Source organism: Polyodon spathula, chromosome 2 (genome assembly GCF_017654505.1).
Source record: "Polyodon spathula isolate WHYD16114869_AA chromosome 2, ASM1765450v1, whole genome shotgun sequence".
In the NCBI taxonomy this organism is placed as follows: domain Eukaryota; kingdom Metazoa; phylum Chordata; class Actinopteri; order Acipenseriformes; family Polyodontidae; genus Polyodon; species Polyodon spathula.
The window spans coordinates 42,452,164-42,479,217 of NC_054535.1; the positions used below are offsets into that span (position 1 = coordinate 42,452,164).

The window sequence follows — 27,054 nt, forward strand, 5'->3', positions numbered from 1 at the left end:
CTGTAAGTTGTTAACCCATTACTTGTTCCCTGAAAAAGGCCTTTTTGTATAACTCTGAAATGTACATTATTTTTCAGTTTTTGGTAACCTAAATTTTTTTTTTTAACCTCTGGCAGTTTACCACTTACCTTTGTACCATTTCAGGTTATTCACTGGACTTGAACTTCTTAAATTTCAATAAAAACTGGAAAAATGGGGGTGTTCTAAAACTTTTGACTGGTAGTGTGTGTGTGTGTGTGTGTCTGTCTATCTATATATATATATATATATATATATATATATATATATATATATATATATATATATATATATATAAAATCATCTTTTTCTCCTTATTTTATTGAAAAATATGTTTCTAATTACAATATACCTGGTACTTCTCACCAACATAGATGGGTGGATGGATTGTAAATTACTGCTAATGTTCCCGTCTTCCTCCCATAAGTGAGTCTCCTTTCGATATAGATCTTTGACTGCTAATGTGAGAACTGCTTTGTAGTGGCGACAGTGTTTGTGATACCAGTCCAGCAGCCGCTTGTCACGCAAGTGTAATCTCTTAAAGTGTGAAGGTTAAGGACATGGTTACTTGAACATAGTGTCGTATAATGTTCAGTGGAACCAAATGCTCAAGGCAGACTTTGGTTACATATGGTTGATTTAACATCCAGTTGGCAGAACCAATATCAAGGATTTTAACTTATTTTAATAAGAATTTTATTAACGATGCAGGTGCCTCACCTTGGCAGTAGTTGTATATATTTTTACTAGTCCTGTAGCAGTTTCATAATCCTTTCAGAAATATTGTTTTTATTTATTTATTTATTTATTTTAAATAGCATCTACTGTGTTCTATATACAGTGATGGAGCATTTTTGGGGGAAAAAAAGACAGACAAACAATGTAGTCAACGGTTATAAACACACAACATTGAAAAACTTGAACTGAAACTAAACTGAAGATTTCACAATGAATTTGTCACGGTAAAGGTCACTTTGCGTTCAGGCAAGTGTAGGCTTTGATTGCTCAGGGAAGGTCAAGTGCAAAATGTATCCCTTTTATTTTTCTGTCTGTATATGTCTGACCATTTTTTGTGGTTAAATCTAATGTAGAAAAGAGGGGTAGTGAGAATTTACATCTACCACTGTGTCTGGATTCTTCAGGTTTTTAAATTAATGTGTTTGTCAGAAGCACTGATAAAAACACATGCATTATATACTCTCCCAGAATAATGTATGTGAACCCTTAATGCAACAACACATTAAATAAATACAGTACAATGTTGTTTAGACTTGATGGTTCTTAATTTACAGCAGAGGAAAGCCTCAATAATTAATTTTTAGAAAAAACAAGAACGATCTCTGTCAGCCCATCACAGACAAGACCCTAAGAAGACTGGATTGGACTGTGCTACGCTTGACTCGGACAAAGCCGCAAAACCAGCCTTAGGACTACAGTCTCCAGCCTGTGCTTAACAGGCCTCTGGGGAGATCATAATTTCTAGAGTCTTAAATACAGACAGCTGAAGTAACAGTACATTTTCCCAACAAGGTAAATACAAATACTGTGGCTTCTTCAGGTTTCATTTTATAAGGTCCTGGCTTTTAAGTAAAAAGTGAAGACCAAAACACTTGTCATAAAATAGCTATACCTACAGACAACATCAAGTGTAATTAAAGAAATGTCTTCCTCTCTGGAATCAAATTTGATCTTATCAATAGACTTCTCACCTCATATACTTGATGACCCTGCAGTTACAGTATCAAACGTCTTCAGCAGAATTTATTGCTCCTTATTCCTACGGTTAAAAAAACTAAAACACAATCTAAGATTTTGACCTTCAGTCTTGCAATGAGAAGAAAACTCCCATTTGATTTTGCTGGGTGATAAACAGGCACAGAACAATATAGTTTTGTCACTGGAATTTATTGCAATATTGTTACCGGTCTATTTTCTTCCCAGCTGTATCGTGGTACTATCAGCCAAGTGTAGCATCACACACAGTCCCCAAAGAGCTGAGGAAGTATGGCAGGTCACCAGTTCTACAGATTGACTACCATTAAACAGTGTGTCAGAGCAGGCTTTGGATAAGGAAACCTGTTTCTCTAAACATCCGCGTCGATCTTTCTTTCCAAGCCTCTGTCTAGTGACTGTAGCAGACTGTAGCAGTTTTATTTTGTTTGTGTTGTCAGTATACTGGTAGTGTTATGTACAACAAAGCATAATACCAAGAGCATCCTCTGTTCAGTCCAAAACATTTCCTTTTTTTTTTTTTTTTTTTTTTTTTACAAATCCATCATTTTCAATCCCATTATTTTGCTTTTGAATGCATGCCTATCCCTGGCCTGTCCCTTTAAGAAAAAAAAGGAAATAATGCAGTGTGAAATTGATTTGATCCCAGAGACACCTGTTTTGTAAAAGTGCCTGACTGGCTCGCAGGATTTTGTAGGCTACCAGCTCCAAGCTTGACCGCTTAACATCTTACCGTGCACCAAAAGGTTAACGACAATGGGTTACTGATGCTTCAAGTGCGCTCGCCGTGACCTCTTGCATGCATTGCATTCCAATCAGCTGTGTAATGGTGGGAGTTGTCTCTATAGGAGAGTGGAGAGCAAGCACTTGAGACCAAAGCCTCAGCCCTGGTATAGGTGGCCAGTCTGTTTTGCTGTGCTCACACTCTCTACACATTGAGGTTGCTATGGTGATGAAGGAGAGAAACAGTCACTGGCATGTGGAGGAGCCAGAGATCACTTCCATTCATTGCCCTTGCTTACTCCTATTAAAGATTGTAGCTCAGCACCCTACAATTTGTAATATTAAAAAAAAAAAAGTGCAATGCAAGCTCTTTTGATAATGTCCAGATGCTCCAACCTACTGGTGAAATGGGATAACTACTGGAGCACCACGAATAGATTATTTGTTGAAAGACTGGCTCATTAATCCCTTATTGTTCAGCATGGAGACTCCTTTAGAGTGTGGAATGGGTGATTTGAATTCAACTCGTACTTGTGAAAGTATTGATCTCAAATTGTTCTCCACTATGTGTCTGTAATACCTGTGTAGTGGGAGGTGGGTTCATTGGAGATGGACAAATGGCTAACACCCCCCCCCCCCCCCCCCACACACACACACACACACACACACACACACAAAGGAAACAGTAATAATGTCACCTGTAAAAACTTTGATCAAGCAGTATTACATTTTTATTGAGAGCTCATTTTGTACGTGTTTTCCACTTGTCTTTCCATAGTGTGGTCGCTATGGATCTACCAAAGGTGTAAACGGAAATGGGCATTTATTAGAAACATTGAGCAAAAGGAAAGGGGTTTGGAGCTTTATGCAGTGGACAAAGACTCGGTGCCCAGCGGTTACAGAGCTGCTGTGGCTTGGCATTCAGGCTAAAGTATTTAATATTGCTTTATAAACTTGGGCTGATCTGGACTTTGGTCTCAACCACAAAACCACATGTATGCCTGGCATTGGCCACAGCACCTAAGCCTGTGTTTTCATTGTTGCTGAATCTGATTAAACTTCAATCTACAGTAGTCTTTTAACTTTGACAGTGCAGTATGTGTAGACTACAAAATTAACTTGGTGCTACCATAGCAACTGTCTCCAAGTTGCAGTGCAGTGTAAAGAAGTTGCAGATCATATAGTTGTATTAAATACTGACAAATGGAAGAAAACAGCATGCGTGGTTTGAGTCCTGTGTGTGTGCACCAGCCAACCGACTGACACGCCGCGATTTCTCCACCCCCGCTGCCGCCCCCCCTCCCCCCTTTAAAAGTGGTTAAATAACGTTGAATTGCGCACTGCAACTTAAAGCGTCTGCTGTGGCAATGCCAGGGATGGTTTGCGTGGGAAAAATATGTAAGCATTATATATTACACACCCACACACACAAAAATATTTATATAAAATCAAAATTTGTTAATGTATGCAAAGCTGGGCAACATGCTGCACTTAAATTGTCGTTCTAATTGGCTGCGTGTGCCTGTTTTTGTTTCGGCTAAACAAGCTTGAATTGCGCAGTTGCGGTAGTAACGAAAACAGAACCCCCTGTGAACATTCTGAACATTCCATCTGTCCACTGAGAGAAAAAGGAGGTGTGGTGTTGCAAGCCTGATCTTAACCTGCAACAAGTGAGAGGTTTTGTTTATCTAAGATCAGACGAATGAAGCAGTGTCTCTCGTACTTCCTGCTTCAGCTCTGTTTCTCCAGCTCCGTGCAGCACAGAAGCCCCACTGGTGCTCGGTTTACCTAATTGATGTGCTGCACACAACATTGAAGCCTGGACTGCACCATTCGCCTCATCACCGCCAGGGAAGATGTAATCCGATCCCTCAGTTACAGCAAAGGCTCAGGGCAGGTAGGAGGGGGGGGGGGGTTTTGAGGTGGAGAAGAGTCAGAGGGTGGAAAATATCCCTTCGCAGGCTTTTGGGACTAGCAGTTGAGCAAGTTGGTTGGTTGGTTGGTTAGTGTGATTCATTTGGTGTGACACAGTAGTGGTTTTTGTTGCCGGTTGTGCTGCCAGCTCTCTCGTTTCGGATGTGTCTGAGCATGTTCACATCAGAGATAGTGTTGGATCTACCTGAGAGTGAGCTACTAACGCGGTCAGAGAATACCTACCAGGCAGAAGAGATACCCGGGCTTTAGCAGCTTGCTGTGAAACGACACCAGATTATAACAATGGGGTTTTACGGCACTTTAAAGATGATCTTTTATAAAGTAAGTACGTTTGCAGATTTCTTTGTTTTGTTTCTACCAATAAGCACAATCGTGTTTTTACTTTGGGATTTGTTTAAGTATATTATGTGTGTGTGAGAGAGATTTATGTTTATTAACCACTTCAAGGACGTGGCTCGTGTTTTTCTCGTCTGTAGAATTAATGTTGGCAAATAGTAATTACAGTGGCAGACATGATATAATGTACAGTATTCTTTCCAGCACTGCAGGGGAAAAGTGGTAATTGTAATTCTGCGGCTTCGTTTTGGTAGTGTTTTCTGGTTGTACAGTATTTATTTGAATGCTGGAGAAAACGTCCTTGAAAAAGCTGTTTTTCCTCAGTTTGCGGAAGGCTATCTTCCACCGTAGGATATGGGGACTTGATAGAATTTTGTAAGTCACCTGTATTGAGTGGTACTAAAAAAAACAAGAAGAAAACATTTTTCACGTCTTTGAAATTTGTGCAACTGAGAGGTGTGAGCGGCTAGTTGTACCATGTACAACCCCAAAGAGAGAGAGAGCGAGAGAGAGAGCACAATTTAAATATATATATATATATATAGATATATATATATATATATATATAATATATAATATATATATATTATGCTCTCTCTTTGTGGTTAACATACACACATACACACACACACGGTCGGGGAATTGTTGATATATATATATATATATATATAATATATATATATATATATATATATATATATATATATAAATTACGTGTGTGTGTATGTCGTTCTATCCATCTTTTTAGGCTGTATTGCCTGTCTGGTATATTGAACTGTGCTCATTACTGTATATGGAAGGCAGTATAGTATAGCTGTCGGTTCAACAGAATTTACTCGATTATATCAATATTAAATAATAATTTTTACTTGAATGCGTTCACCTTAAAATAATAACAAACAACGCTTTCGAGTTGCACAGCATTTAACTTTTGGATATTTGGTACTTAGTGTACAGTACCAGACCTCCTCTGACAGCTTGGTAAGTCTGTTGGGGTTGGAATATTCCGTCACGGGAAGAAAAAAAAGTCACAGAATATATATTTAGAATCTTTAAATTATATATATATATATATATATATATGTTAGATGAACCCTAGAACATCATAATTGGTACGTTGATTTTAGTTAATGTATTCTTGGTGTATTTTTTTAATTATGTGATGCTGTAACTAGAAAGTAATAAATGTAACAATTCTTTTGGCATGCTGTCAGTTAGGAGACCTGCATAATTCAATTATTATTCAATTATTCCATTCAAATATGAACAAAGACAGTATTGAGTAGACTTAATTCCCAGGTAAACAAAAAAAACAGTTGAAGACTTTCGCTGCAACTAGCATGTCTTCTAAGCATGCAGTGACATTTGAATGCAGCTGTGACACTGACAAATGTCTTGCATGTTCAGGTTAATCATTTGGCTCTAAAGAGGCAAAACCCATAAAACCGTTCAGCCACCATCAGTGCATAGAAGAAGAGAGAGTACTTAACTGTCTCCCACCTTTCTGCATGCATTACCTTAAATATTTTTCACAGGGCCATGAAGAAGATACCTTTCCCAGGCTACAGCTGTTTGTAATTATGTTTTTGTCTTATGTAAGCAAATTGGATGATCACTTACAATTCATTAGCTGTGCCCCAAAAGGAACTAACTACCTCTGCTTTGGATCTGGGTACCATAGATTCTTCCTGGCAATACTTCTGTGCAGTGGAGCCCACATTGAACGGGGAGTTCTAATCAATGTGGGTTTAACAAAGATCATGCTTTACAATATTAACTGATTTTGTTGTTTTTGTTTTTGTTTTGTATTTTTTTCATTTTTTGTCAGAAAACATGTCATGACTGATTCTGAGAGGTTTGCATAAATTCTTGTGTCTTATGGTAGCTTTTCCCAGGCTGAAATGCGGATAAACATTTTTTTTTTTTTTGGTTTAAATATAAACGCCCAAAACTGCCATTGCAGTGAGGTAATTTCTTGGAGAACAAGGATGGCCACTCTGTAAAACAGAAACCACTTGCCTTGAGTGGGAAAGAAAATAAAAACAAACTAAAAATCCTTGAATATTAACATGAAAGAAAGAGTTTTAGTGTTCTGCTTTTATTTCATTTAAATTTTTCATGTTTGTGCATGTTGTGGTGTGTTTTTTTTTATTTTTATTTTTTTTAATTTTTTGGGGGGTTTAATTTATATTTACTTATGGAATCTCAAAATTGTTAGTGCATCTGCTTGATTCAGCCACAATGTATATAGTAGGTAACGAGCTCAGGTGTGTCTTAAGCTCCTTTTACACTGACGTGCTCTACCTGGGTCAGAACCTACCTGGGTCAGGACCCGGTGTCATGTGGGTCGGGTACGTGATTTCACACTGCTTTTGATAAAGCAGGGTTGACCTGGGTGACAGACACAAGTGCAGGATGCTCGTATCAATGCCCCGGAAGCAGCTTGTTATTGACGCTTCCATCTAAGCTTCTGGATTGAACCGTCAGCCCAAATGTTGATTAGAGCAAGTGCTTGTACATCCATGTTGCAATCTGACTCATGCTGTGCCTAAATTAACAAGAAATGTTCCTTGTGGAAGTGAAACCTTCACGCAGGCATGTCTGTTTGTTATTGCGTCGGCTCTTGAACGGTCGTCATGCATTTTGTCTCACTTAGCCCGGGTCAAAGCATGTTGACCCACATCTTGAGCTGGGTCGCTGGGACCGGGTTAACCCGGAAACGACCCAGGTACGTGGTTTCACACTATGTGGGGTTGTGACTCAGGTGGCTAGACAATAGAAGCCTTGTTTCCTTCCCTGGCATTAATGCTTTGCTTTGGATAGTAATGAAATGCAGTTTTAAAACAATGCAAGCTTACTTGTTTTCCCATTAAAGCCACATAACCATCTTATATTTTCTGTAAGCCATGATACACATTTTATTTGACATCCTACGATCATCACAATCTTAAACTGGACCCTTTTAATAACTCCCTACCCCCGCCCCCTCTCATTTTTCTCTTTTTCTCCTCCAGCTTATCCAGTGTTAAGTGCCAGTTATATCATTTTATAAAGCCCCGCTTAGTACTTTAGAAAACGGAGATGAATTGGTTAGTCCGCCCACTTTCTTTGTGATCCATATGGATCCGTCAGTCTGGCAGTGTTGTGGTAAAGCTCGCGTGTTGTCGCTTTGTCTACAGATAAACCCAGTCCTAACTTTAAATCACAATTTTAATTAAAACCTTTGCTTAATTTACAGTAATCCTAACCGTATTGTCAGAATCAGATTATTGCTATATAGTCCCACAATAGTATTTCTCTATAAAAAAGATTCTCTTATGTGTGGATGTTCAGAGAGCATTTAGTCTATGTAGCGTGCCAATCATATATTATTTGGAAGGTAAACTGTATTTTAGCCACATCCCCAAAAATAGCTTATTCAAATTCAGCTCAAATTAATCTTCCACTAGAATAGAATACCCTTGTTCTGGTGTGGTGGTGATGTTTTTTTGTGTGATGTGAGATATTTTGCTTCAGGGACTTAAGAGAACACCTTCTCTGAGTATTAGGTTATTAGACCACATTTATAAATCGAATGGATCTGTGAGAAATGTGACCATGTGGGGAGCTGAAAATGAGTTTTATTGTATTTCTTGCACACTTTGCAAATCAACCTACTGTGCCGTTCAGTGTAATTCACATATTTTATACTAAACCCCTATAGGAAAAAAGTTCCATTGTAGCTACCGTATTCCTTTGAATTTAAGACACAGACGAAATTTCCCACCCTCAATTTGAGGAAAAAACAAAACATCAAATAAGTATGCATTTACAAAGATGCAACCTGAGTTACGCATATGGAGGCAGTTTGCGGCCGTCTGCTACCACACAGAGCTTTACAGTTAGACCCCTATGTGCTGGTTCTCATTTCCTGTCGTGATTACTTACACCTGTTTTCCTCCCAATTTGTGAACTGTGGTATTGCTTGACATGTCGAAAAATATGGGAGTCTGATCAGCATATCCGATCTGTCCAAGCTGATACAGTTTGTTAGAAACGCTATCATTTATAAAAGCTTCTCTTTGAATTCCTCACTAAGCTAATGACTCTTCTTTGAAAATGGCTACAATTTGAGCTCAGGCAGTAACATTTTGGTTCATCTTTTTTCGGCAGTCAGTCACGTTGCTGTTTCTGTACTCGAGTAGTCACGTCTTTTCTTGGCAATTTTTGTAAGACAGACATCACTATAAAGTACGCTAATTTAAGACGTAGGTTATTTTTGAGAAGCAAGGAATACTGTAATTGGTCAGGTTATGTATTTCTATTTCCTGGTGTCATATTCCTTTATTGGAAACTCTAACATTGTTCATTCATTTGTAGAAGATAATGCATAGGGTTAATTATGAAAACATGTGTTCATATAGGGGCAGTATAAAATATATTGATTTGTATTATGTCCCTGACAGTCAGGAGTACAATGTCAGTGGTCTGTGAAATTCTCATTGTAAATATAATGCAGTAATATAACTGTAAAGAAAAATAAAATAAAAAGCCTCATCTTTTCACCTTGTAATAGTCCCCATTCCCAAAAGTCCAAGTTTGAAATGCATCTGTTTAGTAAATAGTGTGCTTATGTAGGTTATAGACACTGTATCAGGAATGAGTAACTACTGTGCACAAACTATGTGCCACTTAAATTCCTCAAAACCTTTAATCTACCTTGGATGGTTTGAAACGGGTTTCTGCCCTTATCATTATTTGTTTAATGAATGGTTTGGCTATTTGTAAGACGAGTGTTATCGGTGCTTTGTGTGACCATTTGCAAGTCAGTTTCTGTGGATGCATATTCCGTTCACTTGTCTCTAACCACAAGCCTATTTTTGTACTCTCTTGTCTTACAGATGAAGAGAAAGATGGACCATGGCCCAGAGGTCCGGTCTTTTCCTTTAGGGAAGAAGCACTGCAAAGGCTCAGAGTACACAAGGTAAACCTCCCTGGAATGCAAAATTTAAAATAAGAAATGAAAATAAAGCAAGGACACTTGTCTTTGCTCGCAAATTCCGGTGTGTACCGTACCTTGTAAATTACAGAGCTTCCTGTCATCAAAGTAAACATGTCATGGCGTGGTCTGCTGACCATTTTGTGCCTGAAAAAATAAGCCGGAAGAAAACTTAGACCATTGTTTGTTTTATGAGGTACATTACGTGTGTCATCTGTGCCAGCAGCATAAGCTAAGAAATCATTTGTAGATAGAGAATATAGATTGAAATCAATTTTAAGGAAAGGTGATCTGCTGTCTGCCCTACCTCAGTTTTTCATGCATTCTTGTCACATCTGCATTGATACTGAAGACTCTAAAACATAATAGTTCTTAACAGTGACATAGGGTTTTTTTTTTTTTAGAACAAAAGAATAACTATGGCAACCCAAACAGGTATTTACTGCTTGCTGCGCAGCCTGTGGTGTTGTGTATTTGTGTGTGTATCGGGGAGACACAAAATGGCCCTCTTAGAATGTCAGTTTGGGTGTTTGTTTGCAGAGGAGGTGCCTTGCTGTTAGCTTTTCGTTGACAGGGAATCTGTAACATATAAAACTGTTCATCAGCAGGGGCCAGAGGGTTGAAAGCTTGCATCAGTCAGCAAGGCATCACCGGTGACGTGGCCAAGTGCACATACGCTCACACAGAGATTATATGGTTATTGCCTTTCTATTTCTCTGGCTTTATTTAAAAAAAAAAAAAAAAAAAAACATACTGTTGTGATGATTTTCCATTCATCAAGCATGTTCAATTAAATTACAGTATGGATGGAAAGGGAATGGAGGTGGTGGGGGGATAGTAAAGATGGAACATGAGTACCTCATTCTGAAAATGAAAATGCAAGAGGGCAGTCATTTTGCTTATATTCTAAGGTGCTCTGAAATTATTACAATGTGCAGTGCCCATTAGAAGAAAGTTAAAGTTCATGGTCTTAAGACTTTCAAGAAGTGAATTTGAAATTAATTTTCTTTTTGAATATTACTGGTTGGACGCAGTTTAAACAACCACCACAGACCTTGCAACTTGATTTGCATTAGTCAAATTAAAATGCGTATTGGAACTGACACGATTTACTCAAGTCAGCCTTGTTTCTGTGCAAAGCATTTTTTGCATATTTTAGTTTATATGGTTTATTTAAATTAATATTGAGAGATGCTTTGCATTGATGATGATTTTTAATTACAGCTAGTGTAACATATATGATATAACTTGTCTCGTCACTACTTTTAAATACCATTTAAAAATGCACAGACACAGGCCTCACTCCCAAAAGATGGGCTTTGAGGATGCGGTTAGTGTGCAGTGGGGAGGAGGGAGTGCCGAGTTGTATGTTTACCTTTTTTGCTAAATAAACTTTAGGGTGGCAAAATGATTATCTGGTGAAAAGAGCCTTTACACTTGGTTTATGTTGGCCTTTAGAACGTGTGTGTATACTTTTGGAATCCACCTTAAACTAAAAGGACATATTTGGACATAGGAGAAACATTCATCCTGCTTTGTGAGTTTTTAGAGCATATATTTTTCTATACATATTTTAAACAATAAAATAAATTCCCTGGGACTTTTGATGACTTTTTGATTATCAACGTTAACTAGTCAGCTGCTCAAAATATATAAGCCTCATTAGAATCTATTTAGTCCCCACCGAAATCTGCAGTAAAATGTCCTGAATTGTGCAAAGAGGTAAATCTATTTTCTGGCTTATCTAAACTCCTACTTGTATTGTCTCACCCCTGACAGCAGTACAGGGCTGGTTCCATATTCAGCCACACCCACCACCTTCGGTGACATTAGGGCAGCAAATGGACAAGGGCAACATCGGCGCCGGATCACATCAGTCCCGCCTCCTACTGGACTTCAGGAATGGCTCAGGACATTTCAGGTAAGCAGCACACCGGAAAAAAAACGTCAGCCCAGCAGGTCAGAAAGATGAAGTCGCATACTTTTGGATTGGGAGATACACTGTAGATCCTGTTCTGGCATGCCCAGTTTGTTTTTTCATTAAACTGCACCTGCAGTTCTGAATGCTTAAGATTTGTAAAAGGGCTTCTTTCTTTAAAAAAAAAAAAATGCATACCAGGTGCACATGGCGTCATATTGTATTTAACAAAGGCATTTAGTCTTTTGTGGGTATAATACAACCTCATTCATATGAAGTTAATCAGATATCTAGAACCAGATGCTATACCTGTTGGGCTAATTACTGCACTGTGGTAGGTTTTCAGGCAATTCCTGTCATACCTGATTTGTTTTAAGTGTTTTAATTTATTTTTTGTGCAAGATGTCTATAATGCCCTTGGGTCTGTTCAAACGCATTGGATTGGTACAACAGATAAAAGCAGAATGCTTGGGGGTATGAGTATGAGCCTAAGAGCAAACATGGAAGGGTTAATAAAACAAAAAACCTGAACTCCGCCCCTGCTACTGTCCATATAGAATTTGCTACCTGGATAGCAGAAATCCTGGCAGAACAGGCTCGACTTTGTTAGTGACAAGCCCTGTCTTGTTGGACAGTGCTTAACTGCAAGACATTCAGTGTATTTTTTTAATGCCGGCATTTCAGAATTATTAGGTACATTATTAGAATCTGGAAATCCATACTAGGTTGGACTGGTCAAGGATCTTTACACAAAGCCTAACAGAAAATCACTAGCTGGCCTGATCTTACAACAATGCAAGAGAGACAAAAAAAAAAAAAAAAGGTCCACTAGAGATTCTCAGTTTGGTAGATAATGATGTGAACCCCATTTGACCCATAATATTTTACAACGTCAATGGTGCTGTTATTCTAGGTCAAATTGTTTTGTTTGTATGTTGGCACAGGCTTTCCAAAACCTGCCTGCTGTCTTGAGTGTTAAAGTAGAAATGGCAGGCTTGATGTAGAGAAAGAAGTTTGCTATAGTACCACTCTGTTTGGCCCACCTCTTTTGACATCTGTTTTCCAAAGAAAATGACCTTGTGTGTGTTTTACAGATGTAGTATGTGCTGTCAAGGTTGCAAGATCAACCCAGTTATACCTTATTGTCTATGATCCAGGGGAAAATAATACATTCTAAACGAATGCCCACAAACAAACCTCTGTCTCGTCATATTCATTCCCCTCAAGGCATTGGTTGTGACGTCTCCAAGACCGGCAAAGTCAGAATCTCAGCCTTTCTACAGAAATAAGCATGGTAGAATGGAAAAAAAACATTAAAGATTTTTTGTACGCCCTTTAAATGGGAATAATGATAACCCATGCCCAGAAGATGCCTCTCTGTAGCAGAGTCTCATCGGTGGCTTTTTGAAGTGAGCTCTAAAAACTTTGTTCATCAGCATATTTAACCTGAGTGCAAACAGGACATTGACTAAACAATCAAGCCCTTGGGTTTAGTGTCTCAAATTATTTGAGCTGTTCTGCTGATATTGTAAAATATATAGTGGAATTATACAAAACTGCCAAATTACAAGCAACTTGTTTGCAGTTGTTTACTCCTAGAGCATTTACTGTTAGGGGAAATTATTGTCAGTTTCAAGCTTCTCTGTTGATTTTATTTATAAGGGATTCCCTTTGTACATCAGCTCGGCTGGGCTAATTCAAAGCAGAGATGAAGGTGGGGTGAAACATAAAGTATCATGGCACCTAATGAAGCATCAAACAGCAGACAGAGACGAGATCAGAAGAGTAGCACATTAACCATGGCTAGCGATCCTGAAGGGGATTTTTCTCAGATGGTTCTTGAGGCCCCTGATAACAGTCTGAATTTTTAATCTCTTGCAGAGCTGGAGTGGACCAGAGAAGCTGCTTGCATTGGATGAGCTTATAGACAGCTGCGAGCCGACGCAAGTGAAACACATGATGCAAGTGATTGAGCCGCAGTTCCAGCGAGACTTCATCTCCCTTTTACCGAAAGAGGTGAGGATTCCCCTGTCTGTACTGCGAAGGCTGCTGCTTCTCAGAGCTCTCGCTTATCGTTTTGCCACCTTTTTAAACACTCTCCTCCTAATGAGTGTATTCAGCTCCATGACAGATTTGCACCTTGTGTGCTAATTAGTGATAAACCGTGGTAATGGTAACAAACTGCTTTGAGTTAACACCGCAACATAGTTGGGGGTGGGGGTGGGGGGGACCTGTAACAGGAGGATTTACATTCATTGTTCTATGAAGAATATTTTATATCTGACTGAACAGAAAGATTATCCCCATCCTCTTCAGCAACCCTGCTCCCAATTGAGATAAAAACGCTGTCACAGATACACATTGATTTTGTATTGCCCTTCACTCTGTTTGACTTCCTGCAGTATAGTTCGAGCCCCTACGTCAGTGTGCGTTAGGGCTTTTCTGTTATACGACAGGTGTGAAAAGCTTGCCTACGATGCATTCAAAAGCCAAGCTGCTACTGTTTTTTTTTTTTTTTTTTTTTTTGGGGGGGGGGGGGGGGGGGGGGTGGTTCTTGCAGCAGTAATGGAAATGCTTGTTAGTAGCTCTTCTGCTTTAAACTGGTCCTGTCAGTTTTTTGGTGCTTTTTTCTGGATTTTAACAAAACAAAACTGAATATACACAATGAAAAGAGAGGGCTGCAGTTGTCTAGGGGAATTATTAATTTGGCTGAGGGAAATGTTGCTGGTAAATCAACGTTCAGGAGGACATAAGCACACCTATTTTCGCCACAAAATAAATATAAATCAGGGACTTGAATGCCTATAACCATCTCCCTTGAAGCTGCTGTTGTGGCACATCATTTGAAGTTTAAGTAATAGAAAACAAATGGATCCCTCTAACCTGACATGAAAACAGTAGTCAATACATACACAGATTATTATACACCAGTAAAGGAAAATGTAGGCATAGATCTGCTGTATTCAGAACATCTGTTTATATAGAGTACAAGTAAGATCAAAGGCCAGTTGTAATTGTAGTTAAATTATAACAATAAATAAATGATCTGTTTTGAATGCATGGAATTTGAAATCTGTATATGTTGAGCACCTCACTGAGATCAACATTGTAGTTTAGGTTTTGGCAGAACGACTGACTGATAACCCTTTCTGTACATGTTTGTGTCTTCCAGCTGGCACTCTATGTGCTCTCATTCCTGGAACCCAAGGACCTGCTGCAAGCGGCTCAGACCTGCCGCTACTGGCGCATCCTCGCCGAGGACAACCTGCTGTGGAGGGAGAAGTGCAGGGAGGACGGTGAGGCTGCAGCACAGAGATAAACAGCCCAGTGCGGGGAGCCTGCCAGCAAAGGGGTTTAGAGGAATAGGAAAGGATTAGTAGTAATCAAATGACAATTAACCAGAGCTTTAGATTTTGGAGCCCTACAGCTGTAATCTTGAAGACATTTGATTTCTGCATATGACGCAGTGAGAGCTCTTGTACTCTTTGTTTTTTCCAAGATGCAAACGATAATTCTTACCAATCATGTGTGAACACATATTGAAATTCTAGGATAGTCTTTTTGTTCCATTTTGTGGTACACAAATGGCAAGAGCAAGCATTTTAAACGGCCTTAAGCCTTTGCAGTCCATTTATTCAGCGCTTGTCAGGCGTGTCGGGTCCAATTTATTTTCACAGGCACTGTTTTTATTTTACACGCTCTGGTTTAAAAAAAAAATTTCAGAGTAAAACAGGTTTAAAAGGCATTGCATGGCAAAACGACATCAGTACTGTATCTGCAGCAAAGCCCCACCCCTTGTTCGCTGTATTTCACATACCTCTTTATAGACGTGCATATTGATAAATCCTCTCCTGATCACTTGTTTTATCACCAAACTCCTCAATAGTGTCCGTGATACTCTTTGAGCGCTGGATGCAGAAGCAGCTATCTCCTTTGTTTTATGTCCGTGTTATCTCTGTGGTGCATGGGGCTATCAGATACGGCTCCTTTTTTTTCCAGCTTCATTCGGCTCCTGACGGTCTCTCGGCCATTTGAAAGGTTTTCTCTGCTTTTTCCGGAGAAAAAACGATGAGACCTATGCTTTACGTCTTTTTGATGATGTCGGACAGGGTCCGACATCAGACTGGAAAGGCGAAAATTGTAATGTTGAACCTGGTACGACATAGGACGGCAAAGGGTTAATTGCTTTTTGGTGCTTTAGTTCATCCCTACACTGCCTCATGTGCACATGTCTATCATTTAAGATTAAGGCTATGCTTTTAGTTAAAATGTTGCAGCATTATGGCTTGACATAACATCTAAAAGAATAATAAAAAACTTTGCTTTTAGGTATAGATGAGCCCCTGCACATCAAGAGGAGGAAATTGAACAAACCCGGCTTCACACACAGTCCCTGGAAAAGTGCTTACATCAGGCAGCACAGAATAGACACAAACTGGCGAAGAGGAGAACTTAAGTCACCCAAGGTATTTATTATTACATATCTGAAGTCTCTTTATTTTAGTGGCAGGCAACTCCTGAAGCAGTATGGAATGAAACTTCACATAGCTCAGCATGCTGTAGAACCCAGTCAGAGGAAATTATCCTTTCAGGTGTCAGGGTGGCTAAGAAGGAAGGTTCCCAAAACTCTTGATCCTGATCAGCCACGGAAAGCATTTGCAGTTTGCTGCAGAAATCAAGAGCATGCTGTTGAGTTTTCATTCTATATATTCAGGAAGAGAATTTCTCTCTCTAGCCATAGACAATCCAGTTTACCATGAACTTCTGACATCATTGGTGTTGATTTATGTCAGACAATCAGCAATTCTCCAAAAATACACAGACATTAGCTGGCTCACTTGATTTCAAGAACCTTTTTTGTTTGACTAAAGTCTGAATTCTTTTTTATGTTTTTGAATTCATTTTGTTGTGATGTTTGAAGTATGATGGCTGACTTTTCCCTACTCTGCAGGTGCTTAAAGGTCATGACGATCATGTGATCACATGCCTTCAGTTCTGTGGTAACCGAATAGTCAGTGGTTCAGACGACAACACGCTTAAAGTCTGGTCAGCAGTCACAGGAAAGGTAGGTAGACTGCAGAACTGAACTGCTCCTTCATGGTTACCTCACAGTTGTTTGCCTCCCTCGTTGCTCTCTTGGTGTAGGGGATTGCGTAGCTCTCAAGTCTTTTTCTTTCCTAGGGTACTTTTGAATATCCTTTAATTTGTCCTGTTTCTTTTAGAAATGACTACATCAAAAGCAAGCTACTAAAAACCGATCTAAAGACGATACTAAAAACACCCAATAACATAAGACCAGAGGGGGTTGGAGGCAGGCTGCATTGATTTTGTTCAAAATTGTTGTGTTTTTTTATAAATGTAATCGATAATGTCTTCAGTGCAATTTCTGTTCTAGAACATTGTTGTTGTTATATTCTACCCAGAGTAGTCTTTCAAATTCCTTCCAGATAATGGTCTAAATGCTTCTATGTTTAAAGTGATGTACTGTCTGTACAAACAATTGGCTTTATTCAACATGTTTGTAAGAGGCGTATCTTTTGGCTTTGATTTTTAAAATGTAAAATAGGCATTGTTGTATTTCTTTGCCTGTTAAGTATTTCAAGGCTTAGTTTCATGCTATGGGCCCAGGCACATATTTATTGAGAATCTTTTAGTTTTTGTGCTTTGACTCTTGATTTCCATATCTACCTTTTTTTTTTCCACATATTAATTAATTCCTTGTTTTTTTGTTTTGTTTTTATATTTCTGTATGCTTCAGTGTTTCCATATAGCACTAATCGCATCACTATTTTGATGATTGAATGAATTGTAAAAAGCTGGGAGGTGGTAGATTCTGAAAACAATTAAATATCTTTTAGCATTTATAATTATCTATCGTATTTGCCGTGATGTGCTCTCGCTGTTGAGCCCAGGGCTGGGTTAACCAATTACCAAATTAGCTATAGGATAGGCAGGCAGACAGGCCCACACGCACAGGAAGAGAGGCACTCAGAAGCTTGCTTTTGGTTAATTTTGTTGTTTTATGGTGGCTAGGCATTTGTTTCTTGATTACAGCATACCAGGTTCAATAGGCATAGCGCCCAGAGCGTTGCGTGGCGCTTTCTGTTGAATGACCTGCACACTGAGAGCGTTTAGTAGCGTTCGCTAATATTCTGAGGATCTTACTCATGGGCATATCAAAATGGCGGATGTACAATACCAGTGCAGTGACTGTGGTGTAATTTCCCCACATATTGGACAGATCTGTGTGCATTCTTTTTTGTAAAAAAATAAAAATAAAAAATTCCTTTTAAATGAAGTGAATCTGTAGCATCGCCTGCAACATTCGAAATGCTTAGCTTGTTATTGTTTGTTCGGTCGGCCTTTATATTAAGGAATATTTTCTTAACTGCATTTAAAAAGAAAAATAATGGACGACTAGCGCTGTGTTAATGGTGAACTGTATATAATGCTGGTTTTTTAATATTTTTTGCTATTTAATCGAGATTAGGCTTTACAGTGTATCTCGGCTGAAAAAGCCCAGCAGTACAAGCTACACCGAAAAACTTTGAACCATTTTTTTTTTTTTTTTGTTGCAGAAAGGGAATGTTATAATTAGAGAACTTTAATAAAATTCGGTACTTTTGCAGCGTTACGTTACTACCGAACCAAGAGCACGTTAAAAAATAAAATATGTACTGTAAGACTTAAATCATATTGGAGAGAAAAAAAAATACACAGTAGTACTTAAATTCCAAGACTTTGCAGAGAAACAGGCAAGGCAGATGTGGGAGCTCATGGAAATGCAGAAGTCATTCACAGATGTTTCAAAGAATCATTGAAGAAATCATTTCTTTGGAATTGTATTTGTTTGAATTGTTGAAAAAATAAATTGTATTTTTGGCAAGTTTTTTATTTTGCTGTACAACAATACTTCCATATAATAAACATCTTAATTGTAAGCGTAAACTGCACTGTAGCCACCTGTAAATAAAACATGCAATATGCAACAATCACAGTACTGAGGAGTCCAACAGGACTCTTGCATGTGTTTGAATTCACTGCCGCTAAAGCCATGGGGTTGGCTCTCGATGTAAGTGCAGTAGAGGCATTAAGCAGATTTTCTGCACAGTCTTCCATAAATTCATCCAAAATATTACTCCATCTTGAAAGTTCTCTCTTCGTAACACACTGTTTAGTAAGAGCTACCTTACGTTACATAGCGCCATGGCAGAGCGCTCTGCCTATTGAACGCAGCCCTGGTCTCTGAGTCTCTCACGCAAACAGCTTCCTGCTAATGTACAATACCAAATACCCCACGCCCTGTACTTCCTGAGAGAGATCCATCCCTAGTCCTACCAAGTCAGAGGCATCAGTCTGCAGGATAAATGTGTGAACCAGGCTCAATTTAAAAACCTGTCCAGTCTCAAAAGTGCACAGTGTGCCTCTTTTAAATTTTGGACATGTTCCTTTTTCATTTGAGGTTTGTAATTTTAGAAAAAAAAGCAGGTAAAGGTAAACGTGTACAATACGAGAGGTTGGAGGAAATTCAAATGTAGATGTCTGAAGTCGACAAGAACAGTTTAAGTCCATAGTATTTGTTTCTCTCGCTACAAAAGAAACCCCAAAAAGAAGTAAAGGAGAAAAGTTATTTTCTGATTGAATCGGCCCAACTGTGCGCACAGTCTTTTACCGCTGTTATTCACCTATTAAAAATGAATAGATTGCTTTCAAAACTACACTACCCAGAAGCCCAGTGATAACGCTTGTATGTTATGTTTTTCTATCTTTATTTGGCCATTGGATAACAAGAAATCAGGTGGTTTTGTGGGCATTTCAGTTAGTGTTGCACTGTAGGTCTGTCTCTTCTGCACTGTAGAAATTAATATAATGTTTAAATTATCTAAATAAATGAATACATATATTATTATTGCAAATCCATTGCCTCTTCACCCCCTCACACAAGGAAATGACTCGTGGTTGAGGTGAAACCTTACTTTTAGTTTTTATAATTTTATTATTTCTAATTCATCATTAATACTGTACAGTGACTGCATATGTATTTGTCACCACCTTTTTTAAAAAAAAATGTTGTGCAAACTCCATGGCCGAACATGTATTTATGAAAAATAAAACCATGCCCAGTTCTTCAGTGCTTTGAAAGAGCGGGATTAACCAATATGCCAATAACACCACGCCATAATATGCATAGGGCCCCCACGTTCTTTAAGCCAGCCCCTGTTGTGCCATTCTAAAATAGAAGTGGTCTGCAGCTGGCTTTTGGCCAAAATAAACTTTAAAGTTAGCTTATCCCCAGAACCAGAACGATCTCTCTTTGTGTGGCTGCGCATTTGATATAACATTGCAGTTTTTGTTTCGCATTGAGAATCAATTTTGTTAAGCGTTTCAGCTTTTGCTTAATCATTTTGAGATAGGAAAGACAGTCTTCCTAATACCTGGTGCCAAGAGCAGAGGTTTTTTTCTGTAATACAAAGACAAATGAAATACAGAGAGAACAGCAACACCACCCCCAGTTTACTAATGAATTAACTCTCAACACTGCTGACCTGTACAAAGCCACAAAAAAAAGCTGCACGAGACACAAATGGATACATTTCTGTAAAGTTTTTTAGTTTTGAGATAGCATTTATTTTCGACTCAATTGTTAAAGCTCTTTTCACTCGCTCCTAATGCATTTAGATGCACTGAGAAGGTTCAAGCACTTAACGGTACGCCCTTAAGTTTCACCCTTCAATAAGTTCCCCATCTAGATATCAACTCTATTGCAGGTACACCTTTCTCTATGCTAGGTGTTTAAAACCTGTAATTTTAGATCACCTTTTTTAAATTTTTTTGCTGCAACATAAAATTACACTTGGCAACACCTGTTTTTTTTTTTTTTTTGGAACAGGATCACATTAAAACCAGTTGAGAAGCATGTGGCCTAGTCTGTGTTCACTGTGATGAAATCCAAGTAGACCTGTGTAATTGCGTTCTGTCTATATAGAAAATAATAGAACCATTTATTTTCTGTGGAGCCTGCTGCTTTTTCTCCAAATACATAGTGCACCGAGACTTGTTATTAGCACTAATCTTAGGGAACAACACAAGAAGAAAACATCTTTGTAAAGCCAATCCCTTTCCAATAGAAAAAAATAAAACCTTTTCCTTTTAAGCCGAATGCTTGGACCACTAGGCTTTTGTACTTTGTATGGTGCGATAAGACAAGTAAGATGAAATGTAAACAAAATGAAGAAGAAAAGAGCTTATCAAATAACAGTAAGAGTCACTGTAAATGCAACATCAATGCATGTATTTCAAAACTAAGTAATTGGTGTAAAACAGGCGTTCAGCATCTTTTTCCATTGATCGCTTTGGTTAGTTTGAAGGGGAAATAGATAGCAGTGTGTGGTCGTGTGAAGAGGGTACAGTCTTTGACATTTAACTACTCTAACTTACAGTAATTCAAATTTAAAAAAAAAATAATTAAAAAATGGAGAAAAAATAATAAAACACTGAGCTGATCAGAAACCTGGAGAATGAAACTAAGAACATAAAAAAAAAACATAACTGAAAAGCAGCAAACATCATTAGGACAAAAGATGGAGGAATACAATGAAGGGACTGTATAGGAGCATGTAATTTCTTATACACAGGTTTGTCTTGGTTTTTTTGTGTGTTGTTTTTTTTTTAACCAGCTGAAATGTGAAAGCTGCTAACTACACTGAATCTGCCCTTTTGACAGCTAGCGCTAGTAAGAGCACAGAACAACTTCCTCTCACTCCAGGTATTTTTCCCTTTGTTGCAGTGTTTAAGAACGTTAGTCGGACATACGGGTGGTGTCTGGTCATCCCAAATGAGGGACAATATTATCATCAGTGGCTCAACAGACCGGACGCTGAAAGTATGGAATGCAGAGACCGGGGAATGTATCCACACACTATACGGGCATACCTCTACTGTCCGCTGCATGCATCTTCACGAAAAAAGGTACAGTCTTTCACATGTGTCTTGGTTTGCTCTAGAGATTACTTAAAATTGTGAAGTGCAGGGGTGAGAAGTACTCTGACTAACCATTACAGAGTGTTGTCGTAATTCAGGATGATTTCTGCTTGCCTGATTGATTAACCCATCTAATAAACTTTGTCCGGATCCTTTTAAACAACAGCCTGTTCCAAAGCCATCTCGCTGCTTTTGTAATGTTTTATGCAAAAGGACAGGCGATAAATTCATACTGGTGTCATTAACAATACTAGAATTTTGCCAAAAGTGAAAGCACATTTAGATACTGTATTGAAATAGTGATCCATGTTACAAAATTCTGTTACACGGTTTGTGTTTTCCCTTCAATTGGTGACAGTTTGTGCACTAACCCACTATTCAGAGAAAAATGAATCAATGAAACAAGATGAGTAAAAGCAGTCATGCAGGTTTCTTTTTTTTTTTTTTTAACCTCATCTGTTTCCTTTCACTGGGCAGGGTGGTGAGTGGCTCCCGGGACGCCACGCTCAGAGTCTGGGACATCGAGACAGGCCAGTGTTTACACGTCCTGATGGGCCACGTGGCAGCAGTGCGGTGCGTTCAGTACGATGGCAGGAGAGTGGTGAGCGGAGCTTACGACTTCATGGTGAAAGTGTGGGATCCTGAGACCGAAACCTGCCTGCACACACTTCAGGGACACACCAACAGGGTCTACTCATTACAGGTAAGAGGCGTCTGTCTGCGAGAGTGAGTGAGCGAGTAGAATCTGGAAACAAAAAGGTTGAAGCTTAGAAACTTCAGCCACCGTAATTAATGGCAAAAGTGAAATGTCAGAAAAATGTAGTTAAGTTGTCGTATAGCTCTGTTTAAAGAAAATAAACAAACTTTTTAAAGTATGGTACAGTAAAGCATAAGCTTTTTTTGTCAGAATGGCTGAAGAAACATCCTTTAGTGGAGTCATAACTACATAATCATTTGAGAAATAAATAGGCCTGTGTATTTAAAATATCATGTCATATCTATTTTAAGATACGCTACAGATGAGCCCTGCTTTGACCACAGCAATGTAAAGTTGATGAGGAACATTTGTATTCCTGAATGCCAGCATTAACAATTTTGCCTTTGTTGATTTGAAATGTTATTTAGCTCCTTGATATTTATTTTGTCTTATTTTTTGTGTTGGGGGATGGTGTTGGGGAGTTGAAACATACTGGGCATTAATAGCTCCTCAATTAGAAAGCTATGTTAAAGTAACAGGTGTGAAATTAAAGTAGCAACAAAATGGCACCAAAATGTGGTGCGTTTTACCTGCTTTGAGAACAGCTTGGTTTCATGATGTCTTTTCTCTACTTTCTCCCAGTTTGATGGCATCCATGTAGTAAGTGGTTCTCTAGACACCTCAATCCGTGTTTGGGATGTGGAGACAGGAAACTGCATTCACACGTTAACAGGACATCAATCATTAACAAGCGGGATGGAGCTCAAGGACAACATTCTGGTCTCAGGCAACGCTGACTCCACCGTCAAAATCTGGGACATCAAAACAGGACAGTGTTTACAGACGCTGCAAGGTGAGTCAAATATTTGGGATTGAAAGATTTGTTCACAATATTTTCGATGTTGCAGTCTTTGTCAGTCTGGTGAAAATGACTAGATTAAGAAAGAAAAGAAATGAATTTAAATTTACAACTTGTAGGAGTTCTGTGCCCACTATTATGAAACAAAGAAATGTACAATGGGTATTTAAAACAAAAAAACACCCCATTAGACATTGGGGCGGATCAAGCTAATAAGACTGAGAACAAATAACTGGGAAGTGTCTTGTTGGAGGATCCAGGAAGAGATGACTGGGAGGTCAGCTGGATTTTTCTAGGTTGTTTGTTTTATTTGGGTCAGGATGCAGTCTGCACTGTATATTTTTATAATTAATCAAGGGAAACACTGTGACAACCGAAAAAACAGGATGGCGGCAAACACCTGAAGAGCCGGCAGACAGATTTTGAATAACCAAGGAGAGCATTTTTTTAACCGTATTTTAATGTTTGGGGATCAAAGATATTAGAACTGGGAAAAAAAAATGGCTGTGTGTCCTAGCACTTTACATTAAAATCAAGCAGGGTAAAACATGAATGGGATTTGACAGGTTAGAAAAGTATTTAAACACATTTTTCAAATGCAGAAATACACAGTGCCTCCATATTTAATCCACCATAAGTGATTTACTTTGAAGTTGAAATGTTGCTTTGTCTTGGATTAATTGGGTTATGTAAATAGAGTAGATAAGTGTGTGTGTTGGTATTCGTAGTGTGTAATGGAAAAATTACACTGTTCTATTAATGTGTTAAAGCATTTCACAAGTAAAACATCTTTAGTGTAGAACTGTGTTCTCTTCTGCATTTGTGTTTTAATCAAGCCTCCATTTAACTTGAATTGCTGCAACATTTCCCAAGATTCCCAACAGAATATTTTACAACAGTGACCTCTCATCATTGGCAAATTACAAGACTTCTCGTTAAAGCCATTGAGAACTGTAGCTGAGACTTAACCTCCATGCCACATCAGTGGTAATGCCTACTATTTCATACTGAGGAACATTGCTCTGTTTAAAAGGTTATTCATTGTCTACTGTCTAAGGACCTAATTGTTCTTCCGGGCACACTGGATCTGAACATTGTTTTAATACTTGTTTGTAGCACTCTGTCTGCACAAACCATAGGTAACCAAGGTGATCAAAAACCAATTTAGTTTATTTTAATCTTTCTGGCTTTCTTTGTTTAGGTGGACAATCTCAACACCTCACTATTCAAAACAACCATTTCATTTTTTTGCGCCATGCAGCACAAAAAAGTAAATAAAATGTAGTTACATGGTTGACTTAACAGTATTAAATAAATCTGCTAACCCAAACAACGCATCAATCGGCGAATAAAATTATCAGTAGCAGGCTATTCACAAGCTCTACAGAACAACCCCCCTCCCCCCCAAAAAAAATAAAACATGTCTTCTAGTTTTGGTGTTTAGTCTTTTTGAAATGGGTGATGGAGGGTGATGTACAGGAAAAAAAAATGTTTTCTTCCCTCCACCAGGCCCCCATAAACACCAGAGTGCTGTGACTTGCCTACAGTTCAACAAGAACTTTGTAATAACCAGCTCGGATGACGGGACTGTGAAACTGTGGGACCTGAAAACGGGCGAGTTCATCCGCAACCTGGTGACGCTGGAGAGTGGGGGCAGCGGTGGGGTGGTGTGGCGGATCCGGGCGTCCAACACCAAGCTGGTGTGCGCAGTGGGCAGCCGCAATGGCACCGAGGAGACGAAGCTGCTTGTGCTGGACTTTGACGTGGATATGAAATGATGGCCAAGAGAGCAAGACAAGGTCTTGAAGTGTGTCCGCGCGTTACATAAATACAGTTCACCCCCTCCCCTCGCATCACCCACCCCCCAAACCCCCCACTCACTCCTGGGCTGTTGGTGGAAGAGGATGCTGGTGTGGGGCAGCATGACACAGCGGTGAAGACTTGTAAACTGACGGGAAGGGGAGCAGAAGAGGGAGGACGATGATAACTGACAAACAGGCACACGTGCTGTCATCACTTGTGTGACTTCCCTTTTTGACTTGGGGCAGCTCAGCACAGAGAGACTTGTTTACTCAAGCCTGGTGCAACCTTATATTTTTTTGTTTTTCATGTAAACAGGCCACCAATTAATGGACTATCTGCTGTATACACAAGTTAATAGTTGTCATGTAAGAAATGTTATATAGTGTAAAAAAAAAAAAAAATTAAAAAAAAAAAGAATGAAAAAAAAGCCAAGAACTGGTCAACTTTCAAACCAGGGGGCATCTGCCTCAGTTATATATATTTTGTTGTTGTTTTTCTGTCTTTTGTTTCCTGGTTTGAAAACTGAAAGAAAAAAAAAGAAAACTTACTGTGAATTGTAGTTATTTTGTATATTTTGATCAATACAATGAAACCTTTTGCCTAATGTTGCCAACAACAATCAGTCACAGTATTAACCTCTGTTTCTCTCTCTGTCTCTATCCACTCTTACGCTTTTGTTTTAATTGGGTTTATTGCTCCGCAAAGGCAAGCTGTTCTGAGTTTTTCAACGTGTACGGCTGGGTTAGTTCCTCAACGCTGGTGCTATGGGGGAGGGGGAGGGGGTGTCTCTGTGAGCTTATGGGAATGACGTCCTATCCCTGTACTGTATTCCCAGTGGCCAAACTTTATTTATGCTGCTAAAAGGTGAAAGAACAGAAAGGTGGAACGTATTGCTGCGACGTTTTAGTCCCAGACTTCCAAATGTACTCTAGTTTGGACTTTTTAAAAAAGAGAAACAATATAAACAAATTTTTGCCACTGAAACTTGAGCCAAATGTGCCTCTAAGAGGCTGAGAGTTGGAAAGTGCTGGACAGATGAAGACAGATTTGCCTGCGAGCAAGAAACAAAAGTGTGTGCAGATTTTTTTTGTGTGTGTGTGGTTGTGTGTGTGTTTCTGTGCAAAATGTTGACACATTCCTAAGGACAAAGCTCTTTCAGCCTGTTCTGTGGGGAATTATTTTGCTTTGAGGGCTGTGGTGAATGAATGAAAAATTATATATATATATATAATATATAATATATATATATATACATAAGTATAATATATATATTATGTTGTTTGTATTATGTGTATATACATATGTGTATGTGTATATATAGTACAAATATAAATATAAAATGTATGTGTATATGCACATATATGTATATATACAAAAAATATAAATATCAAATATACTGACAAAAAAAATATATACAAAAAGTGAAAATAGAGTTGTTGGTCAGTCTTAGTGTTACAAGTATTACAAATATTACAGTGGTCTTGCTGTGAGCTACTGACAAAACAGTTATGGTTTGTATATGGAAAGCACCACAGGCAAAAAAATTAAATAGCCAAATGATTTGCCTCATTCTCAGCCAACCAATTTGAGGGAGTTTACACTTGTGTTACCTAAAGTGGTATATAATTTGTTTGAACTTTCTCTTCTCTTCTCATTCTCCCCCCCCCCCCCCCCCCCCCCCCACCCACCCAGTTAAATTTAATATATCTGGTTTAAGAAATCAGGTTTCCTGGTGTTTTATTTTTCAGTTCATGTAACTGCCTGACGTAACAGACAGACAGAAAAACCTAAAAGGGATTATGTCTATCGTTTTGTTTTCTTAGAATTTTTATTTTCTTATAACTTAAGTGCAATAAAATGTGGATTCTTTTTTTTCATTTCAAGCATTTCTGTGTCCGTGTGTTTGTCACGGTGTGAGATATTGCAGCATGTTTCTTTGAAAATGTATTTCAAGATTTCAAAGTATCCGGAAGGTAGACTTTTACGAAATTTACCTATATATATATATATATATATATATATATATATATATATATATATATATATATATATATATATATATATAAAACAAGACA

General features: G+C 38.5%; 1 protein-coding gene across 6 annotated transcripts in view; it reads left to right on the plus strand.

Annotated features, from left to right (window-relative positions):
* Positions 1 to 25,740, plus strand: part of LOC121296712 (F-box/WD repeat-containing protein 7) — a 167,819-nt gene extending 142,079 nt beyond the window's left edge. For 3 of the 6 annotated variants that reach the window (XM_041222482.1, XM_041222489.1, XM_041222515.1), the window contains 10 exons: positions 9,624 to 9,706; positions 11,501 to 11,642; positions 13,521 to 13,655; positions 14,812 to 14,935; positions 15,969 to 16,105; positions 16,591 to 16,704; positions 21,427 to 21,608; positions 22,098 to 22,323; positions 22,960 to 23,170; positions 24,686 to 25,740. In XM_041222482.1, the coding sequence (XP_041078416.1) occupies positions 9,624 to 9,706; positions 11,501 to 11,642; positions 13,521 to 13,655; positions 14,812 to 14,935; positions 15,969 to 16,105; positions 16,591 to 16,704; positions 21,427 to 21,608; positions 22,098 to 22,323; positions 22,960 to 23,170; positions 24,686 to 24,954 (1,623 nt within the window). In that variant the 3' untranslated portion in view covers positions 24,955 to 25,740. The other 3 variants (XM_041222524.1, XM_041222498.1, XM_041222506.1) reach the window with 3 other exon arrangements.
* Positions 25,741 to 27,054: the final 1,314 nt, after the last annotated feature.